Source organism: Gobio gobio, assembly GCF_949357685.1.
Source record: "Gobio gobio genome assembly, chromosome: 14".
Taxonomy (NCBI): domain Eukaryota; kingdom Metazoa; phylum Chordata; class Actinopteri; order Cypriniformes; family Gobionidae; genus Gobio; species Gobio gobio.
In genome coordinates this window covers 9,285,101-9,313,014 of record NC_137107.1, presented here as the reverse complement: position 1 = coordinate 9,313,014, position 27,914 = coordinate 9,285,101, and the positions used below count along the sequence as shown (strand labels likewise).

The following is a 27,914-nucleotide window of genomic DNA, read 5'->3' as shown; positions in this document are numbered from 1 at the left end:
AAATATTTTAGACTCCGTTTACAGCTGTATTTAGTGTCGTCCACTTGTGATCCGATCGACCAAAACGTATCTTAATACCAGGTGTCTGACTCAGTTGTTATTGGGAGAGTTAAATGCCTAAATTAAATCTGTTCATCATATAAAGAGATTGTGTCTCTTCAGAAAATTTGGACTAAACCGCTTGATTCATATTGATTAGTTTTACGATCTCTATTAACTTTTTGAAGCATCAAAGTGGCTCTTAGATTTCATTTAAATGATCTTCCTTTGTATTTTTGAGATGAATGAAAGTCTTATTTGGAATGACGTGAGTGTAAGTGATTGAGGAAATGTTTTCATTTTTGGGTGAACTAACCCTTGGCAGTGGATCTCAATCCTGTTTTTCGCGCACCCCCTCCCTCCCCACTCTGCACATTTTGTATGCATCTCCTATCAGTTCAGAGGTTCGTTCAATTTCAGCATAAGTGCCCTGTGAAGTGGACTTCACAGGGTATTCCATCATCATATGTGAGGTTTCTTGAAAGGATCGAGCACTACATGTTTAGTTCAAAGGGCATTGCCAATGGCAAAGGGAACAAGGGAACACAAAAATGTACACGTCGTTGTGTGTCTCTCCAGCACTTGAACAAGTTAGAAAAAAGGGGTAAAAAAAGTCGAGGCTTCACGATTTTTATACCTTTATTTTCACATTAAACAGTGTAACAGACATTTTTCACACAGTTTAGCACTTTTAAATATGACATTATGACAATATGACATGATTTATATTACAACCCCAAATCAGAAAAGGTTGGGACAGTATGGAAAACGCACATAAAAAAAAAGAAGTGATTTCTAAATTTACTTTGACTTGTATTTCATTGCAGACAATATGAACACAAAATATTTCATGTTTTGTCTGGTCAACTTCATGACACTTGTAAATATGCATCCTTTCCTGTCATTCAGACCTGCAACACATTTCAAAAAAAGTTGGGACAGTAAAGCATTTACCACTTTGTAATGTTGCAATTCCTTTTCACAACACTTAACAGATGTTAATGGACTGAAGACATCAAGTGATGAAGTGTTTCAGGTGTAATTTTGTCCCATTCTTCCTGCAAACAAGTCTTAAGGTGGGCAACAGTACGGGGTCTTCATTGTCGCATTTTTCGCTTCAAAATGCGCCACACATTCTCTATTGGAGACAGGTCGGGACTGCACGCAGGCCAGTCAAGTACCCGTACCCTCTTCCTCCGCAGCCAGGACTTTGTAATGTGTGCAGAATGTGGTTTTGCATTATCTTGTTGAAATATGCATGGACGTCCCTGGAAAAGATGTCTTCTTGAAGGCAGCATATTATGTACTTTTCAGCATTAATGGTGCCTTCACAGAAGTGCAAGTTACCTTTGCCAAGGGCACTGACACAACCCCATACCATGACAGACCCTGGCTTTTGGACTTGTTGCTGGTAACAGTCTGGATGATCCTTTTCTTCTTTGGTCCGGAGCACACGGCGTCCATTCCTCCCAAAAAATACCTCAAATACTGATTCATCTGACCACAGTACACGTTTCCACTGTGTGATGGTCCATCCCAGATGCCTCCGAGCCCAGAGAAGTCGACGGCGCTTCTGGACACTGTTAACATAGGGCTTCCTTTTGGCACAGTACAGTTTTAACTGGCATTTGTGGATGTAACTACGTATTGTGGTACTTGACAAAGGTTTGCCAAAGTAGTCCTGAGCCCATGTGGTGATATCGCTTATAGATGAATGACGATTCTTGATGCAGTGCCGCCTGAGGGATCGGAGATCACGGTTGTTCAGCTTAGGCTTGTGCCCTTGTCCTTTACGCACTGAAATTCCTCCAGATTCCTTGAATCTTTTAAATATGTTATGCACTGTTGAATGTGAAAAATCCAAATCTGGTCCTATCTTTCTTTGAGGAACATTGTTTTTAAATTTCAATAATTTTCTCACGTATTTGTTGCAAACTGGCGATCCTCGGCCCATCTTTGCTCCTAAAGGATTAGACCTTTCTTGGATGCTGCTTTTGTACCAAATCATAATTACAATCACCTGTTGACATCACCTGTTTCAAATCACATCACTATTTAACGATTTTACCTCATTACTAGCCCTAAATTGCTCCTGTCCCAACTTTTTTTGAAATGTGTTGCAGGTCTGACTGACAGGAAAGGATGCATATTTACAAATGACATGAAGTTGGCCAGACAAAACATGAAATATTTTGTGTTCATATTGTCTGCAATGAAATACAAGTCAAAGTAAATTTAGAAATCCCTTCTTTTTTTTTTTTTTGCGTTTTCCATACTGTCCCAACTTTTTCTGATTTGGGGTTGTAAATTAATAAAAACAACTTAATATTTATATAAATGTACTTGGATTTATTATATAGGCTACACATGCATACCAAACGAAAGTATGGTAATGTTTATTGTATTCATTTTCAGAAGCATATAATACCTCAAACTTGTATTTATTGGAGGCATTGCGGCGTAGACAGTGTTATGCACTGGTCAATGTTCTGCTGTGAAGCCTTGGGTCCTGGCATTCATGTGGATGTTACCTTTGACACATATCACCTTAGTGATAAAACTCATGCATTTGGATGGTGATTTATTCAAGGTGGAGCAGCGAGTTTTGTGATCCTGCGCACCTGGGAATGCGCAGCTTACGTGGTCAATAACATGATTGTATGCTGTAAATAAAATGTCATATGCTTGGTATAATAAGAATAAATGCATATTAAATTTAATAATAGGAAAAATATCCTTATTATTATTTAATTGTTTAAATCTGTTTAAAAATAGGAAGATATATAGATGCACATTATAGTTAAAATGGTTTTCTGTCTTGTATTTTATCTTAAAATAAAGGATGTAATTTTATTCCACATGGAAATGAGCAGAAATAAGTTAATACAGCCTCTTATTTACATGAGGTAAACATAAAGCTGCTTGGTTATTTTAACATGTATAATTGCTGCCGTAATAACGACCCATTTCAAATGTTTACGTGCTTTTCTTCTTTTTATATTATTAACTGTGTTGAAATATATTGCTCTTGTAAATACTTGCCAGCATTTCAGTAATAAAAGTCCAGATCTTTAAAATGCATCCAAATTACAGTGAAGCGCAACCGCACTGTGCTCTGCAGTGGTCAAAAAGGATATAAACAGTGAATTTTTAAGTGATATATTCTTGAAAACTCAGAGATGTGGAATCGGACAGCAATTAAATTACTACACGACCTTGGTATTTGTCTAAAAATTCAGCCGGGGGATTTTTATGCGGGTGGTGGTAGAAAAACACTGACATTCTGGATTCGGATGGTAATAAAATCACTGAAAAGCCCCTGTCAATGATGAAAATACCTTATGACCCCACGAGAAACAATTACCGTCCGATCAGGGCTAAATAATTGATTGAGGAATATGACAAAGGTGTTAACTTGGCCTCCAAATTCCCCAGTTCTCAATACGTTTAAGCATCTATGGGATGTGCTGGACGAACAAATCTGATCCATAGACCCCATCTCGCAATGTGCAGGACTTAAAGGATCTGCTGCCGATGCCAGATACGACAGATCGACAGATCATACGACAGTGCAAAGGTCTTGTAGAGTCCATGGCTGATCAGTCTATTATGTTAATTGGAATGAAATAACTTAATTGCAATAACTTAAGTCGAATGCACAGATGCAAATGGAAAAGGCAGAACGTACAAGAAAATTCGGGACACACCACACAAACTCTTGAGACACAAACCATTCTTTCACAATTCAAACTTGATGAATCATGACATTGTCTTGACATATGGCCATGATGTGTCTTTCTACATGGTTGTTTAAAGGAATGCTGACTTTTTTAGCGCACCCACCGCTAGCCTAGCTTAGCACAAAGACTGGAGGTAAACGGCTCCTTCTAGCCTACAGTTCAATAAGTGAAGCCAACGCCTATTTACATTTTGTGATGTGTAAAGTTACTAGGGGTGTAACGATAAACCAATGCCACGGTTCTGTTCACATCACGGTTTGGGAGCCATGGATCGGTTCGGTTCGGTTTGCTGTGGGTCAGGGTTCATGGCGAGCACCAGCAATAATAACACTAGATTCACTTTTAACCTAATAATAACAACAGCAATAATTTAACTTTTTAACTTTATCGTTATTAACATTATACATTGGCTTCACGTATTCTTTAGAGCAGTGTTTCCCAACCTTTTTTCAGTCATGGCACCCTTTGAAAATGTTCTCCATTTTGTGGCACCCCTTCGCATACGTTACGCTAGGTGTATAACAGTACAGTTTGCTCACGGTTCGGTTTGTATCACGGTTTTAGGTTCACGGTTTCGGTACAGTTCAGTATTTGCTATGGGAATAAAGGACTACTGTCAAATGAAAATAAAGAAAATAATAAGAACAAATAATTCAAATACAAGCAGCAGCACAAATAAATACAATTGAGCAAAAATAGGCCTATTAATAAAATAAACTATGCTGTTCAGGGTTTTCAGGTACGTCTAACATTAGTTTTCAGGTACAGAAATTGATCAAATGTAAAATAACATTGCATATTTGACTGTATAAATTAAAGATTAATCCTATTAAACTTACAAAAGCTATTCAATCAAGAGCAGTGAGTGATGTCCTTGTCTTTTGTTGTTTGACAGTAAAGGCTACTGCCCCTACTGCACCTTTAAGACCTTTGAGTCGTCTTTCTCAACTGTATAAAGTTTACTTAAGGCATATACAGACTATGTCTGCCAGAATACTCATCAAGATGGACATGTTGACATACTTTTTGTGTAAGTTTGTCGTTGAAGAGCAAGATTGGAAAGAGAACTCAATATTTGCGCGCTGTGAGACGTGTGCGCGCTTTCGGATGAGTGCAGAGAGACACATTTCCTCACAGCGCGTGCGACTTCTCATTCGCGTCTTCTGGCACTACACCCGGTTGGGAAACACTGCATTAGAGCAGTTAGCAAATCTGAGTAAACTAAAATGAAATAAATGCCTCCACTGTAGTCTAGACTAGTTAAAAAAAGCTAATTTATTCCACAAAAATGAATGACTACACACAAGTAATGTCCCACTTTAGCCTACTTAAACACATAAATTGTATGAATATGACTAATACTGATAAATAAAGACCTATAAGTTAAAGCTATTAAATAGCAGTTTTTGTAACACAATAAAATAGCCACCACACTAATTTAAATGTACAAAATAATTTATAATTTATTTACAAAATAAAGTGAAAATAAAGTGGCATTTTGGGGTTATGGAAACAACAGTTATCATGGCAAATACACAATACCAACATGAACTGTTAATGAAATATGACTGCTCCTGATTAGCACAGAATGCATGCAAATCCTTCCCAACTAAACTTAAATTTAGTTAGTGTATATTTAGTAAAAAAAATACAGCTCTGGTTAGTTGTTAAAAGTGTACTAATTACTATTTAATCAAATATCAAGGAAGAAAAAAATAATGTGGCATAAGGTGAAGTGAGAGCTGGGCTGGGGCAGCAGGGGGCGGGACACGTTCGGTTCGACATGAGAGGATCGCGGTTCGAACCGTGGGTGGTGTTTCACATTTTTTTGGTTCGGTTTGAATATCGTTACACCCCTCATAGTTACATTGTGTACTAAGACCGATGGAAAATGAAAAGTTGTGATTTTATAGGCCGATATGGCTAGGAATTATACTCTCATTCCTGCGTAATAAACAAGGAACTTTGCTGCCGTACCATGAGTGCAGCGGCGCAATGATATTACACAGCGCCTGAAAATAGACTAACCTCGCGTGCTGGGGACTATTTTCAGGCGCTGCGTAATATCATTGCGCCGCTGCCCCCATGGTACGGCAGCAAAGTTCCCTGAATACTACACACATCACAACATGTAAATAGGAAAATGTTGCCATTATTTTGTCACTTATTGAGCAGTAGGCTAGCTGGAGCCATTTACCTCCAGTCTTTGTGCTAAGCTAGGCTAGCGGTGGGTACAGAGTTATGGCACGGAGATGAGAATGGTATGTATGGACTTATCTAACTCTGGGGGATATGGTGAATAAGCTAAAGTCCCAAAAAGTTGCCGTGTTCCTTTAAGAAATGAAAAGCTACACACACCATCAATTAGGGTTAGAAAAACTGTTGCCAAACATATAACATGCTAGGAACATAATAATCACTGCAATAATGATCCAGTCATTGACTCTTTAGCATTTGCCTATTTAAATCCAGAAATAAATACGTTTTTTTTTTCCAGGATCAAGTATTTTTTGGAAATATACGAATCTAAAATAATAATATAACAACAATAATATAAACATAAATAATTAATCACAATTACGTTAATAATTAGGTTTTGTGCACACTGCAGTGCATTTCCAAGTAATCAAGCATGATAATCAAGGCTATTTTGAAATCAAATATTTCAGTAATTTCTTAAGCTCTAATCTGCATGCATAAGCAATCACTCATCTTTCAAAGCTGCAGAGGGAGAATGTTTTTGAATGTTTTCTTCCTGTTGTTGTTTTAGTCATATCGGCTTTTTCCAAAAGAAATATAGATGATGGCACAGTGCAGTGGTATCAGTCCTCTGCTCAGATGAATGTTTGACTGAAGTAGCTGTGTCATCTCCATTGCATTTATTTCATTCTCAGCTCAAGGACTTCAAAGAAGCACATTGCTCAGATTGTCCCTAATGAGAGCACAGCACAACACCTCAAAGGCTGAATCTGCCAGGAGATCTCATCTGACAGTCTGCTTGCATGTAATGGAACAAATGGTGGGAGTGTAAAAAAAAAAAAAAGATGAGGAGATGCCTATTTGCCTTTTATCTCTGCACAGTGGGAACATTCTCAGACTTCTGTTTGAGGGAAACATTTCTCTCTCTCTCTCTCTCTTTTCCTTCTGTCTCTTTCTTGCACTGAGATGAATATGCAAATCATAAGCAACCACGAATAGAAAGAAAGCTTGCCAAAAGATGGTTAAAATAACTTCAGTACAGGTCAGGAACCTTCATGTACACACAACATGGGCATTGAAATGTATAATTTTGCATTTGGATATTTTTATTCTAAAACAAGACAAGGATACTGGATGATTTTTTTAAGTAATGTAAAGGCAAAATGGCATTTCCAGTCCATATCTAAGGTGGATCTGTTCGATTCATGTTTGTCATGTTCAGTCATGTCTTGTCTTCTTCTTCTTGTTTTACGGCGGTTGTAAACCAGCTTATTGGTGCATTACCGCCACCATCTGCTCCGGAGTGTGGATCAGAAAATAGATTTACACTAAGCTTTTTCCTTCCCATCATACCCCCTTTATACAGTCATGTCTTGTCATGCACTTCCTGGTTTTTGTCATGTGATTCCCTGGCCCTCATGTGATCCTGCCATGTGTTGTGTCATGTCATTGGTTCATTGTTTAATCACTGTTCACAGGTGTCACTTGTCTAGTCATTTGTCTCAGTGTATTTAGCCCTCATGTTTGCCATGCGTCTTTGTCTGTTATTGAATGTGTAACCCGCTTGTTAGTGAGTTGTGTTATAGTCAAGTCTGTTTGTCACATTTTTATCAAGTCTTTGTTTCTGTTCACGTTAAGTCAAGTGTTTGTTTTATGTTTGTTCTGAGTTAAATAAAACTGCACTTGGGTTCAACAACTTGCCTTCCAGTGGATCATTTGTTACACTGTTAGGTCAAGTCACCTTCATTTATATAACGCTTTTTACAATACAGATTGTTTCAAAGCAGCTTTACAATGAAAACAGGAAAATAATGCAACAAAGACTGGTTTGGCTGTACAGCAGCTCTAGAAGAAAGTCATTGTCTAGTTTAAGTAAGTTCTGCGTTGATACATTTCATTAAATAATCATTTGTTATTAATTTAGAGGCCGTTTACACGACACCGTTTTCAACTAAAACCAGAACTTTTTATACGCCTGTGAATCTGCGAAACTGTGATGGCATGCATATGCGTCTTACCTGTTTAGTCTATAGTCATGTGCATTTGAAAGCATATGTGTGCAGGTGCGTAGTCATTCTTTACAAATTGACATTGCCAATTACTTGTCTGATATGCGTAATACTAACACTATCAAACAACCAATTCATACGTATTTGTACGGGTGGCTAATTTGTACGACCTCACTCGTATGGTGATTTACATGCCTTATTGGTGAACCCATCCCATGTATAGATTTTGCTCCCGATTTTTCTTGTGGCCAAAGCTAGGTTATCCACATAAGGTTGACTCCACTTCATTTCACGTTCAAATTGTGGTTTTCACCTCCTCTACTCCTCTAGAGACCGCACAGGCTTTATCTTGAATTCAATTTATGGTTGGCCTTAACTACTTTGTACTTACATAAAAAAAAGTTACAATTTACTTGTTGGTTTCATTTTGTATTGCAAAACACTTTTGCTGATATTGAAGTGGGATACGGGTAAAGTTAGGGACATGTGTGGTGGTATGGGTAGGTTTAAAAGTAAAGTTAGGGACCGGTGTGGGTAAAGTTATGGACAGGTGTGGTGGTATGGGTAGGTTTAAGGGTAAAGTTAGGGACAGGTGTGGTGGTATGGGTAGGTTTAAAAGTAAAGTTATGGACAGGTGTGGTGGTATGGGTAGGTTTAAGGGTAAAGTTATGGACAGGTGTGGTGGTATGGGTAGGTTTAAAAGTAAAGTTATGGACAGGTGTGCTGGTATGGGTAGGTTTAAGGGTAAAGTTATGGACAGGTGTGGTGGTATGGGTAGATTTAAGGGTAAAGTTAGGGACAGGTGTGGTGGTATGGGTAAGTTTAAAAGTAAAGTTATGGACAGGTGTGGTGGTATGGGTAGGTTTAAGGGTAAAGTTAGGGGCAGGTGTGGTGGTATGGGTAGGTTTAAAAGTAAAGTTATGGACAGGTGTGGTGGTATGGGTTGGTTTAAGGGTAAAGTTAGGGACAGGTGTGGGTAAAGTTATGGACAGGTGTGGTGGTATGGGTAGGTTTAAGGGTAAAGTTAGGGACAGGTGTGGTGGTATGGGTAGGTTTAAAAGTAAAGTTATGGACAGGTGTGGTGGTATGGGTAGGTTTAAGGGTAAAGTTATGGACAGGTGTGGTGGTATGGGTAGGTTTAAGGGTAAAGTTAGGGACAGGTGTGGTGGTATGGGTAGGTTTAAGGGTAAAGTTAGGGACAGGTGTGGTGGTATGGGTAGGTTTAAGGGTAAAGTTAGGGACAGGTGTGGTGGTATGGGTAGGTTTAAAAGTAAAGTTATGGACAGGTGTGGTGGTATGGGTAGGTTTAAGGGTAAAGTTAAGGACAGGTGTGGTGGTATGGGTAGGTTTAAAAGTAAAGTTAGGGACCGGTGTGGGTAAAGTTATGGACAGGTGTGGTGGTATGGGTAGGTTTAAGGGTAAAGTTAGGGACAGGTGTGGTGGTATGGGTAGGTTTAAAAGTAAAGTTATGGACAGGTGTGGTGGTATGGGTAGGTTTAAGGGTAAAGTTAGGGACAGGTGTGGTGGTATGGGTAGGTTTAAAAGTAAAGTTATGGACAGGTGTGGTGGTATGGGTAGGTTTAAGGGTAAAGTTAGGGACAGGTGTGGTGGTATGGGTAGGTTTAAAAGTAAAGTTATGGACAGGTGTGGTGGTATGGGTAGGTTTAAGGGTAAAGTTAGGGACAGGTGTGGTGGTATGGGTAGGTTTAAGGGTAAAGTTAGGGACAGGTGTGGTGGTATGGGTAGGTTTAAAAGTAAAGTTATGGACAGGTGTGGTGGTATGGGTAGGTTTAAGGGTAAAGTTAAGGACAGGTGTGGTGGTATGGGTAGGTTTAAAAGTAAAGTTAGGGACCGGTGTGGGTAAAGTTATGGACAGGTGTGGTGGTATGGGTAGGTTTAAGGGTAAAGTTAGGGACAGGTGTGGTGGTATGGGTAGGTTTAAAAGTAAAGTTATGGACAGGTGTGGTGGTATGGGTAGGTTTAAGGGTAAAGTTAGGGACAGGTGTGGTGGTATGGGTAGGTTTAAAAGTAAAGTTATGGACAGGTGTGGTGGTATGGGTAGGTTTAAGGGTAAAGTTAGGGACAGGTGTGGTGGTATGGGTAGGTTTAAAAGTAAAGTTATGGACAGGTGTGGTGGTATGGGTAGGTTTAAGGGTAAAGTTAGGGACAGGTGTGGTGGTATGGGTAGGTTTAAGGGTAAAGTTAGGGACAGGTGTGGTGGTATGGGTAGGTTTAAGGGTAAAGTTAGGGACAGGTGTGGTGGTATGGGTAGGTTTAAGGGTAAAGTTAGGGACAGGTGTGGTGGTATGGGTAAGTTTAAGGGTAAAGTTAGGGACATGTGTGGTGGTATGGGTAAGTTTTTTTTAAGGGTAAAGTTATGGACAGGTGTGGTGGAATGGGTAAGTTTAAGAGTTAAGTTAGGTGGGTTCTCAATTTATTTATAAGGCATGACTTAACCTGTTGGAGGATGCCGAAGAACTGAAGTGTTCTTTGTTTACATTAGTTCAAAGTTACTTAAAGTTAGTTTTAATGTAAAAGGATGTAATCAGCTTGACAAACTATACATCATTAAAAAGGTCTAAGAGTCAGACTTACATTTTTGACCTCTGTTTAACTCTAAAAATCTCAAATTTCTTAATTTGTGTCGATAGCTTTAAAATTAAATATGAGCCTCAGCCGCATCCATTGAGAACTCCAGTATTGTTGTCATGAAAGTGTTTGACTAAACATCCCTTAGGGCTTTAAATTCAAAAACTTGCACATTTGGAGAAACATTGATGGGTTCTCATATGTTTACTTCAAATTTCTAAAGAGATGAGCATTATTTATTCTATTTTCACCCAAATCTAGATGATGTGAGCATTAAACACCCTTTCATTCACACTGGAAGCTGGAGGGCACCCTCACACAGAAGGTCCACAAGTGAGACCATACACCTGTCAATTATCAACATTTTCACAGTGAGACTCGTGAGAAAGAAAACAAATAGAGGAAGAGCGAAGTCATCAGCTGGTTCTCCTGATGTGAGTTTTGTTTAACAAAGGAGAAAAAGAATATTGGTGATCTTATTTCTCAATACTCCACTTTCGTGGCATTTTTGTGGCTGCCAAGTTTCAGCTATAGAAACACGCAACATCCGTTTGGTGAAGCTTGCTTGCTCTCATTGGCTATCGCGGATATCACGTCAGAGCCAGCCTGATTAAGAGTTGTAAAAATCAAACACTGACACAAATGGGAGCAGTAAAATTATTGTAATTACACCACACAATTGAGGATTTTTTGGACAAAAAGTCAGGCCATGCCCCCCGAATGCTTGGGGGTGCAAATCGGGCTCGAAATTGGGCTTAAAATCTTTAATTGTGTGATCAGTCTAAGGCGAATGCCTGATTGCCCCTAGACTTTTGCCTGGTTTTAGGAGCAACTAAAAGCCTCTGATTGGCAGACCTAAAAGCTCTCACTGGGTGGTGATCTATCTACAGGTCAGAGAGGTATGAGGGTGCTAAACTGCTTAAAGACTTAAAAACCAATAAGACTTTAAAATCCAAAATTCTATAGTGCACAAGTAGCCAATAAAGACAGGGGTAGTATGTTCACGCTTAACGTCTTGTAAGGGTGTTAGGGACTGACGTTGGCCACATGAGCCAGTGGGAAAGTTCTGATAAGCTGTTTGCGTGTTTTGGTGGCCTCAACAATGTCACATTGGGTGAAGGAGAAACATTGATTTCTGTGATTTCTGTTGCTTGTGAGGTGCGTGAGTTAACTTCACCTCTGGCATTTGAGTTCACTCTACTAGAAGATTTGCTTCTTCTCAGGCATTATCTAACGGTGTATTTGTGTGGCAGCAGGCTGGGCCTCACAACACACTTTTGTCAGAATTAATAACCTGGACCCTCCCTGGGGTTTTTATCTTCTTCTATCAGTTTGTAAATATATTTATGTGCTAATTGACTGGCAGTCACTTTGTGGTATGACACTGTGGTATAGAGTTCCTATAGCATCAGCTACTGATACAGCGTTGAGTGCTCCTATGAAAGGGAACATTTCGGTTATATACTGTATATAGCCCTGGTTCCCTGAGTAGGGAACAAGCTTTTGCATAGCTCTACAATACTCTGTTCGTGACTGCTATGACTGTTATTTTGGGGGAGAGATGAATGTCTCTTTTGCCGTCTCATTACATTACTAAAAATCATTCATATCCTTGTCTTATTTTAGAAGAGACACTAATTGTGCTTAGGTGCGAATGGACCTCATTCATGAAAAGCAGAATACTTTGGTGTGTGTGTACATTTTTGTAGATATGAAAATCATCTAGTGTGTCCCAGGCCTTAGTCTGTGTATAAGTAGTCCTCAGTTTCAGTTGATCTTTGTCCGTTCTCATCTGTTATTTTGGTTGCTCTTCTCTTTCTCCTGTTCCCTTGCTCCTGCGTGTTTGTTGTTTTAATTGTTGTTTGTGCGTGACAAATGCTTTTATTTGTTATTTACAAGAATAAAATTATTTTTACTACACTTCTGTCTTCCTTTGTGTGGATATCACAGTAAGAGGCTCTACAAGTTAACAACATCTCACAAATCCTTCAGGTTTCGTCTGATTACAAACTCCCACCAAATGTTCTTTATTGTCAGAGTGATATTCCTGGCTGGTGTCCCAAAATTAAAGAAGAAAAGAGTCCTCTAACACTCTCACACTGTGACGTGGTGTGATCAAAATCACAATATTAATTTGGTGCCACCTGTGAAACCCACTAAATTCTAGTGCCCGTTGTGAGAAATTAAATTAGATGCTCATACGCATCCAAAAACCCTTACAATCTTATTTTATTAAAATTGCTGCAAAGGTCTTTGACTCTACTCATCCATCTTCCCTGCACCAATGTTACGATTATATTCATTGCAGGGGTGTTTCCTCCGAGGAGGCAGTGTCTCCTCAAAAGAACGAGATGAGAAAATAATCGATATTGCAAAAATAAAGCAACGCAAATATTACAAAATGTGACATTAAAACATGTAGAAGTCACAAGTTTTTATAAAGTAACTGTTGTGGGTTTTTTTTTTAAATGAATGGGGAAAAGTCACGTGAGAGGAGGCAATGGCTGATTGGATATGATGGGTTATAATTGGATATGATTGGTTCGTGTGATAAATCCCGCCTCTTGTAAGTTAACTATTAAAAAGTTGACTATTAAAAAGAAAAGCTGAACATTAGTTCACAAATAATATATATTGTTTTAACTGTTACTGCTTTTAGTAATTATTTTGGAATAAATGTAAAAATGCGTAAAAAAACACTAACTTGATGGAATTTATATTTGGCTTTAATAAATAGAACACATATTTATTGCAAAAAATACAAAATAGAATTGTATTTGGTCTCTTTTTTTACGTAATGTTTAGTTAGGCAGGAAAATTAAGCGTAACAGGGACATACATTTACATTTGATATATATATATATATATACATATAGAAAAATTTTATACTCATATATACTCATTTCAAAACATCGCTGCACACCATTGATTCATTGTTATGTATTTGTTTTATTTCCCCTTCATTTCATCTATCTCTTTACCAAATTAACATTCTGTTTTATCTATTTTAATACTTAGACTGGGTAAACCCACCCCGATCTGTCTGCGATTTGATTTCGCCCTGCAGCTCAGGCTGGAAACCTGTACATATTTCTATCCTGCTTCTGTTACAAATTTGCGGGGACCAATCCCAAACCGGCTTATCCACCTATTGGTGGGTTTAACATGATGACGATAGAGAAGCGATAGATCGTTGGTCTGATTGGTTGAAGAACTATCCAATTTCGTACAGAGTCATTTGAACTAAGCCAGTTGATCACGCCTCTTGTGCAGTAGAAAATACAGAGCAGACTCTCCAGACCAATGTTCAATCTTAAAAGATTGAGCTTGGTCTGGTGATAGTCAGACAATCATATACTGTAAACGTCCGACAATCATGCCAAAAAGCTTTGACTTTATGACTATTTCAGCAGGCTTACACCAATATGTGGCGATATATGAGCATATGCTATTAGAGTGATAATGTTATTATAACTTTGTCTTTGACTCATATGGTTTATCAAAAACATTTAATTGAATGAAACAATGGATGTAAATGAAAAGATTCATTCTCGTATACGATAAAAATGACAAACACAGATTCATTCCTCAATGAAACTCCATTAATAACATGTTCATAATTAGGCAGATGCTTTTTGCATTAAGTGGCAATGACATAAAGATGCTGTTAACTAAACACAAATGATCTTGTGGCCAGGGCATATCACATTCCCACAAGTTCCTATGTCTTGACCACGACAATACAAAGTTAACCGGCCCCTTCCCAGTCACCATAGACCACATGTCAGCTTGCAACATAAATGTTTGAAATTCAAGACCAAAACGCATACAAGTATGAAAGATGCAATGTAAACCTTAAACCCTACCTGACACAGTCCTGACAACCTCTGTGGTATTTCTCAGGCCAACAAAGGAGAATTGGTAAAGACGCCAGGAGCGGATGTCTCCAACTTCCACGGAGCTGCGCTTCCACTTGTATACAATCTCCTCCTTGGGGTAACCATCTGCAAAACAATTAGAGTGTAATTGTTAACAAACAATTAGAGGTGGTCTACAAACAAACATAAAAAATACTCCATCATTTCAAACACCATGATGTGTTTCTTTTTAAGAAAAACTACACAAAATACCAAAGATAAGTGGATGATTTTTCCATTGATTATATTTGCCTATGTGAAATATATTTTCCTTTGAAATATTTTCCCATGTGAATTCTGCAAATAATATTTGCAGCAACTTCCATGAGAACACTCTTAAGTGGATTCAAGTCTTTATGTCAGGGCTTTCCTGGATCATTCCAGAATACCAATATACTTTTGTTTCCATGCCTTCATTAATCATTTTGCTATGTGCTTTGGGTCATTGTTATACTGTAAAATGACTTGCCTCAATTGCCTATTTCTATGTTAATAAGATCTTGAATAGATCTTTTCACCACTATGCTTGACAGTAGCTATGGTGTTTAACTGTATATATTGTATAGACTAGTGTTGTAGCCAAGACCACCTAATCCAAGACCAAGTCGAGACCAAGATCAATGTGTGTTAAGACCAAGACGAGACCAAGACTTTGAGGGGTTGAGACCAAGACAAGACTAAGACCAAGGCAGAACGAGACCGATGCAAGACCAAGACCAGACCAGCACTCCTTAAATTCATAGAGATCCACATTACCACCTGAGAAATTACTTATAACTTATAATAAATGACTTATCATAAATATAATTAGAATAAGACACTACATAGAGCTGTTACCAATCAAATGAAATCATTAACAACAAAACTCATATTTGCGCTAGAGAGGTGATACAGAAGATGCATCTGAATTGGTAAATTACAAATGCATAAATAATGTTGAGGATGATGTTTTTAAAATCAAAATATTGAATGTTTGTTAAAGCAATATCATGTTTGCAGTCATGCTCAAATTTGTGAAAACAGCTCTCTTGCTCTTGTGATATTGGTTAATTATATCATGTTATAAATCTAATACAATAACTTTTTGCAACAATATCTTGAATTTTGTGAGCATTTGTATTAATTTTTGGTGACATTTTTGACACAATCCCTCATTAATTTCCGAATCGGCTAAATAAATAAATCAGATTATAAATAAGTTATTGATTACATCTGAAGCAGTCAGTTTTCCATCCAATCACATTAATGATGTTAATAAATAAATTGTTGCACCTTCATGTCTACTGATACTCATTATAGTGTTAGTAGAGTATTAGTAGAATGTTAGGGGTAGAATAAGTTGACATGTAGTTGCAAAGTTACTTATAGTCAGAAGAAAGTCTGTTGGAGGGCCATCACAATAAAGAGTTAGCAGATATTAAGCAGAGAGTCTACTAATACTTTAATGAGAGTTAGTTCACATGTGGTTTCAAAGTTATAGTCAACAGAATTTTCAAAAGGGACCATCAAAAAAAAAGTGTTACCCTTAAGCCACCTAGCAACTAAAAGTGCTGAAAACATTTTTTGATGTCTGCACAGTTCATATGGTAGAGCTCTGCCACCTCATCAGTTTATTCCCATTAATAGGTTGACTTGATGCTGTGTCAGTAGCTGATGCTATGGAAACACCCTCTAGGTGCGACAATTGTCTGAAACCCACATAAAATTACACCAATCCACTCGCTAAGGCCGCTAGTTGCTGTGTGAGGGCGGCACAAGCGCCATGAATGAATCATGCACTAATGAATCGAAAGCTTGTCAACACCATCGCTGCTCGGCCCTTAAGAGTGGAACACAATGCCGTCTCAGTGTGTGCCTCTGCGTTCTCGCTTATTACAATTGAGGACACTCACCCTTACTCGTTTCACTTTATTAAAGGGTTAGTTCACCCAAAAATGAAAATTCTGTCATTAATTACTCACCCTCATGTCGTTGGACACCCGTAAGACCTCCGTTCATATTCGGAACACAAATGAAGATATTTTAGTTGAAAGCTGATGGCTGAGAAAGGCTTCACACAGGCCTCCATTGGCATTCAGTACATTGACACTTCCAAGATCCATGAAAGGCACTTAAAACGTCGTTACAAAGTCTATCTCACCACAGTGGCTCTACAATAATCATACAATGCGACGACAATAGTTTTTGTGCGCAAAAAAAAATCAAAATAACACCTTTATCCAACTTGTTCTTGTCTTCCGTGTGCGCCTCCACGACGCATGCGCGAGAATATGACGTAGCGCCGGTGTTCGGGAATCGATGAAATACACACTTAAGCTCCATTTTGAGCACTACGCCGAGACCTAAAGCACGATCAATGTAGAATCCAACAGCTTAGACACGCGCGTCTTCCTCTGCTCGTAAACAAATCGCTTCTGGGTCATATGTCCGAACGCCGGATCTGCGTCATATTCTCGCGCATGCGTCGTGGAGGCGCACACGGAAGTCGAGAACAAGTTGGATAAAGGTGTTATTTTGATTTTTTTTTGCGCACAAAAACTATTGTCGTCGCATTGTATGATTATTGTAGAGCCACTGTGGTGAGATAGACTTTGTAACGACGTTTTAAGTGCCTTTCATGGATCTTGGAAGTGTCAATGTACTGAATGCCAATGGAGGCCTGTGTGAAGCCTTTCTCAGCCATCAGCTTTCAACTAAAATATCTTCATTTGTGTTCCGAATATGAACGGAGGTCTTACGGGTGTCCAACGACATGAGGGTGAGTAATTAATGACAGAATTTTCATTTTTGGGTGAACTAACCCTTTAAGATGGTCCCTATTATACAGTACATTGTGTTGCACCTACATGTCTACTAATTCACAGTAGTGTATTAGTAGAGTATTAGTAGACTGTTAGTGTTAGATTAAGTTGACGTGTATTTACAATGTTACTTATAGTCAGTAGAATGTCTATTGGGGGAGCATCACAATAAAGAGTTAGCAGATATTAAGCAGACAGTCTACTGATACTCTAATGAGAGTTCATTGATATGTACACTCACCTAAAGGATTATTAGGAACACCATACTAATACTGTGCTTGACCCCCTTTCGCCTTCAGAACTGCCTTAATTCTACGTGGCATTGATTCAACAAGGTGCTGAAAGCATTCTTTAGAAATGTTGGCCCATATTGATAGGATAGCATCTTGCAGTTGATGGAGATTTGTGGGATGCACATCCAGGGCACGAAGTTCCCGTTCCACCACATCCCAAAGATGCTCTATTGGGTTGAGATCTGGTGAGTGTGGGGGCCATTTTAGTACAGTGAACTCATTGTCATGTTCAAGAAACCAATTTGAAATGATTCGAGCTTTGTGACATGGTGCATTATCCTGCTGGAAGTAGCCATCAGAGGATGGGGACATGGTGGTCATAAAGGGATGGACATGGTCAGAAACAATGCTCAGGTAGGCCGTGGCATTTAAACGATGCCCAATTGGCACTAAGGGGCCTAAAGTGTGTCAAGAAAACATCCCCCACACCATTACACCACCACCACCAGCCTGCACAGTGGTAACAAGGCATGATGGATCCATGTTCTCATTCTGTTTACGCCAAATTCTGACTCTTCCATCTGAATGTCTCAACAGAAATCGAGACTCATCAGACCAGGCAACATTTTTCCAGTCTTCAACTGTCCAATTTTGGTGAGCTCGTGCAAATTGTAGCCTCTTTTTCCTATTTGTAGTGGAGATGAGTGGTACCCGGTGGGGTCTTCTGCTGTTGTAGCCCATCCGCCTCAAGGTTGTGCGTGTTGTGGCTTCACAAATGCTTTGCTGCATACCTCGGTTGTAACGAGTGGTTATTTCAGTCAAAGTTGCTCTTCTATCAGCTTGAATCAGTCGGCCCATTCTCCTCTGACCTCTAGCATCAACAAGGCATTTTCGCCCACAGGACTGCCGCATACTGGATGTTTTTCCCTTTTCACACCATTCTTTGTAAACCCTAGAAATGGTTGTCCGTGAAAATCCCAGTAACTGAGCAGATTGTGAAATACTCAGACCGGCCCGTCTGGCACCAACAACCATGACACGCTCAAAATTGCTTAAATCACCTTTCTTTCCCATTCTGACATTCAGTTTGGAGTTCAGGAGATTGTCTTGACCAGGACCACACCCCTAAATGCATTGAAGCAACTGCCATGTGATTGGTTGATTAGATAATTGCATTAATGAGAAATTGAACAGGTGTTCAAGTGTGAGTGTAGTTGCAAAGTTACTTATAGTCAACAGAATGTTCAAAAGGGAGCGTCAAAATAAAGTTTTACCCTCTTACTTTTTCCACGTGGAAACGTATGGCTCTATGGGTTGTCCAACTGCTCCAACTGTGATAATTTTAAAATGAAGTGCTTTGCCCATTACTCTGCTTCAGCAGTTAGTGAGGCACCGTATGAGCCAGGGTCCTGGGAATTCGACGTTTAGCTATGGAGAGTGAGCAGATGGATTTCTCTTTTTCTCTTTCGGTTGGCTGCACATTTTCTGCAGTTCACACGATCAAAACATTGTGGTCAGAACAGGGTGTGACCCCATGGTGCATTCTGGGCCCCTCATATTGAGTCAGGCTGTTTTTTCCCCCATTTTGGGAAAGGCAAAATTTTAAGTCAGACTTTCTCCCATCTGCCACGTTCCGGATTACAACAGTCCAACTTGGCATTTTGAACAACGCTTTTTTGCTCGTTCTTCGTGCAACAATGACCTTGAAGCACAGGAACTGTGCCTCGGTTCACACATCTTTCCACGTTTCGGATGACATCAGTCCTATGTACCTTTTGTAAAGATAGTCTTCTCCAGGTGCTCCATGCACCAATGTTATAAGAGCACAGGAGTTATGACTCCGTTTACATGACCAGCAGGTTGTGACCCCTATTTGCATGATGAGCACCTTATATTAAGTCAGACTGTACATTCCCCTATCCACTGCATTCCAAAATACTTTAATATATCATAATTAGGACGCTGTATAATATATCTTAGTTTATATAATACAACATGTATATCAGTGGCAAGCGGTGACTTCTTTAAAGGACAACTCCGGTGAAAAATGAACCTAAGGGTAATTAACACATGGTTACCGAGTAGATCGTTCTCTGGGATGCATTTTCATGAAAATCGAATGTAAAGAGTTTTATCTCTAAAAACAGATTAGCTTATAAAGCGAGTAAATGGGGCATAGAATAAGTAAAATAAAATCGCTAGTTAATACCACTAACAAGGCTCAAAATAGCCTCACCCTAACACGGTAGCATAATGAGGGTCCCTACATGCAAACCGAAGCATTGAGAACTTTGTAAGTGTACAAACAGTTTAATAAGAAGATACTTTACCTTTACAAAGACAGAACATTACGCGTATACAGACAGGAGCCATCTTGGAAAACAGTCTCGACAAGTCGAGCCACGAACGCTGTGCTAAGCTGCGATAATTCCTATCGACCAGCTCACTTAGCACAGCGTTCGTGGCTCGACTTGTCGAGACTGTTTTACAAGATGGCTCCTGTCTGTATACGCGTAATGTTCTGTCTTTTTAAAGTATCTTCTTATTAAACTGTTTGTACACTTACAAAGTTCCCAATGCTTCGGTTTGCATGTAGGGACCCTCATTATGCATTACGCATCCCAGAGAACAATCTACTCGGTGACCATGTGTTAATTACCCCTAGGTTCATTTTTCACCGGAGTTGTCCTTTAACCGGGTATGCTGGATGGCGTGTCATTTAAAAAAATGTGCCTGTTGCAGCTACGCTGGCTGGCTTTATAATAAGCGAGATGGCTGGGTTCGCTCTAGACAGAGTGTTAGCTACCCATCTGTTAACAACATTAGATAGTTACACTAGGTCTACTTTTCGTAAAAATTACATTTCCTTATGCAGAAAATGAAATACTATGAAAACATTTAAGACTTTTAATTTAAGTTAGTCTATCTAGTCTAGTTTTTATCAAATACAATGTAATTTTCAGTTATCCGAGATCTGGTAGCAATAGCACATTTTTCCACTTAGGCGAGCAATTTGCAGACAGCGTCCCTGCGCATTGTTGAATTACAAATTTATACATTGTTATATCTAGGTTCAAATGTAATAGAATATAACTGAAAACATTATCTATATTTGTGTTTTACATTCTGAAGTAAACTTGAGGAAATTCTAAGGAGATTATTTCAGGCTGTGTAAGTGGTTGAGACATTAAGTCTTTTGTCTCTATGCAATTTCCTGACTATTTAGCATGACAAGTTTAGAGCAATACTGCCTGAGTGATTGGATTAGCATCTATGCAGTTGAATGGCACTGTTATGCTGATTGAATCTGGACGAGGGACACAGTTATGTAGGGTGTGTCCTTTACCTACACAACAAATGCATTCCTTTGTTTGAATGTCTCCTCCTCTGCTGTATAACCACTCCCCCTAACATGTAGATAAATTGCCTTATTTTGTACTGTTAAAATCAGACTGTTTTCGGGCGACCTGCAGCACAGAGAGTTCTCATTAAAAGAATCATTCTGTCTTGATCCGAAGTCTCCTGGTCTATTCTTCAACAAACAACTGAAGTTCACAACAGCATGAAATCCCACATTTTCCAGCAAACCAATGAGAATGCGGGACAATGATGGCAATACATAACGTAGTGTAGGTATCAAAGTTGCTGTGGATCTGCCTACCCTAAACCCCCCGTAATTGGCTGATTTGAAGAAAATTACCGTCATTTACCAAAATTGTATCTGCTTGGTCTAACAAGCCCTTCTAAGGCCGGCCATCATGGAGGCCTGCTAAGGTCTACTACGTGACAGCGCAGTCTTCGCTGGCAGATAAGCTGTTTGCACAGCGCCTACAGACCTGGTACCTAACTACATTGCAAACGGCAGTGTACTCAGCAAAATCACAATAAACCCTTTAACCCTCTCTAGTCGGCGGTCGCGCCGGCTCTCTTTTTTTCTGTTATGGTATACCTCAAACAAGGGAATTTTTAGTGTTAATTAGGCATGTGCCGGTATCAAATTTTCATGTTGCGATTAATTGCTGAAGCTTTTATCACGGTATACGGTATTATCACGGTATTGAAATAAGTTGCAAAAAAAGTGTTGTCATACTATAACAGGTTAAATCACTTATAACAAAAGAACCAAACATTTAAATACAATAAAGCAATACACAAAAATGTATAAAGTAAACAAATATTTAAAACAGATTAAAGTGCAAAAGAATTATAAAGAACAATAGGTATGCTGAAATGTACATTTAACTAAGATTAATACATGCTTTAGAAGTATTTTTCATTGTCAGTTTGTTAATGAAGGAACTAATGTTATATACAGGAGCCTTGTAAAGTGTGTGATTGAACAACAGTCAGAACATATTCAAACAATATCTAGGGCATGTAATTTAGTCCAGATTAAAATATAAAATGCAAGTTTGAAAATGAATAGCCTTAAGTCTTTAAGTATTATGTATTAGGTTATGTGATTACTGGGGAAACGGCTGCATTTCTGCTGTTCCGTCAGCGCCCTCTGCTGTCGAAGAATGAATGTGCACTTCAGCGGGTCTCCTCATTCCGCCATGTGCTCGGCTCATGCACAGTCTATTTACATCAGTGCGCGTTCCTCTTTGACGTGTTTTTCATTTTAAACGGTTGATGGGTAAAGTATTCTTAAAATTAATTCTAAAAATCTGAATAATTCGTAATAAATAATTATTCACGGTATTTTGAAGTGCCCACGATAACAATATTGTGCATGTTCATTATTGCGGTATATCGTATTACCGTTTACCGGCACATGTCTAGTGTTAATATTAATTAGTGAGTCCACAAATGGATTGGGTATGCAGAGCATTCACAGCTTATATGGATTGCACATCCCTCCTACCAATGCATAATAGAAATGTGTATGTGGTGAAACCCTGCACAAATAAAAAATGGGAAAATATACACTATATTGCCAAAAGTATTGGGACACCCCTCCAAATCATTGATTTCAGGTGTTCCCGTCACTTCCATGGCCAAAGGTGTATAAAATCAAGCACCTAAGCGACCCATTCTCTCACAAATGTTTGTAGAAGCATCTGCATGCCCCAAAGTGCTAAGCCATGTAAAATCACAGAGCGGGGTCAGCGCATGCTGAGGGTCACAGTGAGCAGAAGTCGCCAACTTTCTGCAGAGTCAATATCTACAGACCTCCAAACTTCATGTGGCCGTCAGATTAGCTCAAGAACAGTGTCTAGAGAGCTTCATGGAATGGGTTTCCATGGCCAAGCAGCTGCATCCAAGCCTTACATCACCATGTGCAATACAAAGCGTTGGATGCAGTGGTGGGCTTGGCCCCTTAGTTCCAGTGAAAGGAACTCTTAATGCTTCAGCATACCAAGACACTTTGGACAATTTCATGCTCCCAACTTTGTGGGAACAGTTTGAGGATGGCCCCTTCCTGTTCCAACATGACTGCGCATCAGTGCACAAAGCAAGGTCCATAAAGACATGGATGAGCGAGTTTGTTGTGGAGGAATTTGACTGGCCTGCACAGAGTCCTGAGCTCAACCCGATAGAAAACCTTTGGGATGAATTAGAGCAGAGCCAGGCCTTCTCGTCCAACATCAGTGCCTGACCTCACAAAATGTGCTTCTAGAAGAATGGTCAAAAATTCCACAAACACACTCCTAAACCTTGTGGAAAGCCTTCCCAGAAGAGTTGAAGCTGTTATAGCTGTAAAGGGTGGGCCGACTCCATATTAAACCCTACAGATTAAGAATGGGATGTCATTAAAGTTCAAGTGCATGTAAAGGCAGGCTTCCCAAAACTTTTGGCAATATAGTGTATCTGATGACTCCTACTGCCTGAGTACTGAAGTGGTTAACACAATAAAAAACTAGCATTCAGTGGGACAATCCCCAACAATAGGATTTTAATAATATTTATTTACAATATGCGATTACAATACTACATAGGTGGCTTTACGTTTTGGACAAAGTCATTCAAGTTAAATTTTAAGATATCCATTTTGTTTCCTTAGTGCAATGTCTTTTGTATGTCTGTATGGATTGAGAAAGATTAAAAGTCAAGCACGACAAGATCATATAAAGGCAATGCCGCCGAACCCCTGTCTTAATCTCGTCAGCCCTCTTCCCTCCTATCCTTTACTCACTGCTCAAGCACCACCTTTTCAAACAAATATCCCTAACTACCCCTTCTCCATATGCTATCCTGTCGCTAACGGAAGTGGATTCTAGCATGAGGTTGCCTCCATTAGCGGCAATTGCTCCAATGCCGATTTCCCCCCTTTAACTCTCACAGCTAACTTCTCTTCTGCAACCCTGCCCATACCAGGGGCCGACACAAGCATTAAGCTGCCTCCACAAATGGCCCTGGCCCCTTCTCCTCCAAAACACTCAAAAGACTTGCTTCCTTATCAACTGATTTATAACAGCGCCTCTTCCTGTTCCACCAAACGCTGTTGCCATGGAACCACCACAAGTCGTCAACAATATCAAAGCAATATCAGAGTTCTTTCAGTTTCAGTTATTTCAGGTGCAGACATAGATCTCTCCTCACTATTTCTGCCCAGAGAGTATAACCGCGACAACTCCAGAGATATTTCAGTCATCCTAACAATCCAAACATCAAAGGATGCTAGATGATATCCTCTGATATCTTTCCTCTGACATAGTGGCAGACAGCTTTTTTTTTTTGGTGCACAAGTGTGACGGTTTCATCCAGCTTTACGCAGTGTATAAAGTTTTTAGCACATCTAAACTCAGTTGACTCAGTAACAGTGCACTAAAAGATTTGCAGAGGAGAAGCAGGCACAGGAAGGGCATTAGGAGGCAGGACATTTTTGTTTTCAATCCTCACATACAGACATCAGAATCCTCCCCATGAGAGAAGAACCACAATGAAGGAATGAATCAAGCATAACACTTTGCCCTAATATTGTGTTAGTCCCCCTTTTGCTGCCAAAACAAACCCTAACACATCGAGGCATGGACTCCATTAGACCACTGAAGGTGTGCTGTGGTATCTGGCACCAAGTTAGCAGCAGATCCTTCAAGTCCTGTAAGTTGCGAGGCGGGGCCTCCATGAATCGGACTTGTTTGTACAGCACATCCCACAGATGCTCGACTGGATTGAGATCTGGGGAATTTGGAGGCCAAGTCAAAACCTCACACTCAACAATGCTTAGGTTGGTGGTACGTGTCAAAGTAACATCCACATGGATGGCAGGAGCCAAGGTTTCCCAGCAGAACATTGCCCAAAGCATCACTGCCTCCGCCGGCTTGACTTCTTCCCATAGTGCATCCTGGTGCCATGTGTTCCTCAGATAAGCGACGCGCACACACACCAGCCATCCACGTAATGTAAATGAAAACGTGATTCATCAGAACAGGTCACCTTCTTCCATTGCTCCGTAGTAGCTCATGTGCCCACTGTTGGTGCTTTCAGCGGTGGACAAGGGTCAGCATGGGCAGCCTGACTGGTCTGCGGATATGCAACCCCATACGCAACAAACTGCGATGCACTGTGTATTCTGACACCTTTCTATCAGAACCAGCATAAACTTCTTGAGCAATTTGAGCCACATTAGCTTGTCTGTTTGATCGGACCACACGGGCCAGCCTTCGCTCCCCACGTGTATCAATGGCCACCCATGACCCTGTCGCCGGTTCACCACTGTTCCTTCCTTGGAGCACTTTTGATAGAGACTAATCACTGGAACACCCCACAAGAGCTGCAGTTTTGGAGGTGCTCTGACCCAGTCGTCTAGCCATCAGAATTTGGCCCTTCAAACTCATTCAAATCCTTACGCTTGCCCGTTTTTCCTGCTTCAACTTTGAAGACAAAATTTTCACTTGCTGCCTAATATATCCCACCCACTAAAAGGTGCCATAATGAAGAGATAATCAGTGTTATTCACTTCATATTGTCATAATGTTATGCCTGATCTGTGTATGTAAAACATATGTAAAACTCTCGTGAAGTGCCTGGTAGCGGCAGCATTTACGGAAGGTGCGTTCAGCTACTTTGCTAGCTTTGGCACAAAGTAGGCTTTCAATGCATCCTCTTCATCCTTATATGTTGTACCTGTGTTAGGCAATGAGTATAAAATCTGTTGTCCCTCTGTACGGAGGCAGTGAAGCAGGACAGCACTCCGTCTTTCCTCCAGCCAAGCATCCCTGTGGCATCAATAACCCGTAGATAATTTTCACGCAACCATGTGGTGAATGGTATAGCAGGCCCACCGGGGCAAGGCAGGAAACTCGGGAAAGGCATGTTAGCAACAGCCATCTTAGTGGCCAACTATAGTTAAAAATTTAGTAGTAAAGTTAGTAAGCAACAACAAAGCGCACAAGACAGGAGTAACGATCTTCATCCATCTTGTTTACTCTTCACTTTTGTTCTCCCACACATTACGTCAGAATACAACAGTTCAGACTTTCTTTACAAAATAGTAGTCCCAATATAATTCACTCATGAATGCAGCAATGTCCAGATGCCAGCCTGACAAAACCCTGTCCTGTCCATTTATCATGCAATCTTTTACCTCGTGCACCTGCTTGATGATTTATAATCATCATGCCCCGTGATGCTATCCCAGCTACCCACATTTGCAACATTCAGAAAGTTTTTGTCAACTTAGGGATTTCTGATTCTGATTGCACTAGACAAAACAGCAGGTCCAGCCACATCCCTCAAGTTCTAAGGCTTTTATGTAATTTCATGCTACCTCTTAAAATGTGAAAATTGTGATTCATTCTTCCTTTTCTGTCATTTGAATTTGCCACGCACATAATTCCCCAAGGTCGCCCTTTTATCTTGCACCTCCTTTCTCTAGCCGGATTCATCAAAGGAAATTTAAGCAGAATCCAGTTTTTCCATAAACTCATTTTCTACCCCCCCCCCCCCAAAAAAAATTATGATAATGAATGCAGTAATCAGTATCCACACATCTCTTAGCTCAGGTTTAGGTCAAGTCTCAAGCTAGAGACCGTCACCAAGAACAGCAAGCCAAATATGTTTACCTTATATCAAATTATACAAAGTTATATTCACATGCCTTGCTAGCTGTGTGATCCATCATTATACTCCTGAAGCAGACTCTTGTATAAACACAATCTGCAGATTTATCAGTAGAAGGGGGCAGGTGGAATTAGCCTGGCTTCGCCCTCCTACATACTTCGGCTCAATTTTCCTTTTCCTTCAGGACTCTGTCTGGGATTGCGGTATATTCTCTGTTTTTCTCCGGTCAAATTTTAAACAGTCCAATCAGCGAACAGAGGGAGTGGCTGAGAATGATGCCGTTGATGTCGCGCGTGATACGTCACGACCAAACATGGCAGATCCAGAGTTTTACTTTTCAAGAGTCGCTGTTTGGATTTAAATAGTCAAATGCTTAAGAGTCTCTGATTGGGTCATAATTGCAGTGATTATTATGTTTATAGCATGTTATATGTTTGGCAATGTAGGAAGACACATCATGGCCATATTCCAGGATGACAATATTAAGATTCATCATGCTCAGATTGTGAAAGGCTGGGAGGGAGCATGAAGAATCATTTTCACATATTAATTGGCACAATTCCAAGTCCAGACCTTAAATTCATTGAAAGTCTTTTGGATGTGCTGGAGGAGACTTTACAGAGTGCTGGACTCTTGCATTGTCAATACAAGATCTGGACCAAAAATGTATGCCCCTCGTGATGGAAATAAATTATGTGAGGATATTTCCATCAACAGGTGCATCAATTTTAGGTCAAAATCTTGTGCACAATGTTAAAAATGTTAATGTATTTGGTCTTGGCAGATCAAATCTGCTACGCTGCTGCAGAGTAAGTATTGACTAACTAATACTAATAGATACACACAGACCCGCTGTTGTGAAAATGTATGATATGCTGCTGCTTAATAAATAGACATGCATAATTCCTTCATTAAAGCAGGAACAAGAAGATGACACAATACAAAGCCCAGAGTTATTTAACTAGCAACTTTAGCAATGTGAACCTAGGTGCCATAGCCTTAGATGTGTTAAACTATTGATCTAAACCTGCTATGTGCCTGAGCCAATATGGCTCAAACGGATCTAATTAGAACGTGCACTATGTGCGACTTTAACACATTGCAAGCTGATAGAAATGGAAAATTACCCCCAGCAACAACCTAAGCAAGTATGCATGCAATTATTTATATTTTCTAAAAACAGCATCCAGAAGCACAGCCATGTGACAAACAGCAAATCACAGAGTAACATGCAAACCTGAACATATTCATGAACAATGCGGAATTTCACTTAACACACTTTCTCATGGGTTGTCTTCCTGCTCCTGTTGTTATTATTCACTCAAAATGCATGTTTTAGCATGCTAGCTTTGCTTATGCTTTGTTATTCCTTGCATCATAA

General features: G+C 39.7%; 1 protein-coding gene across 3 annotated transcripts in view; it reads right to left on the bottom strand.

The window, feature by feature from the left end:
• Window positions 1-27,914, bottom strand: part of gabrg2 (gamma-aminobutyric acid type A receptor subunit gamma2) — a 153,008-nt gene that overhangs the window by 54,004 nt on the left and 71,090 nt on the right. For all 3 annotated transcript variants that reach the window (XM_079834426.1, XM_079834427.1, XM_079834425.1), the window contains exon 6: window positions 14,443-14,580. In XM_079834426.1, the coding sequence (XP_079690552.1) occupies window positions 14,443-14,580 (138 nt within the window). The remainder of the gene's footprint in view (window positions 1-14,442; window positions 14,581-27,914) is intronic.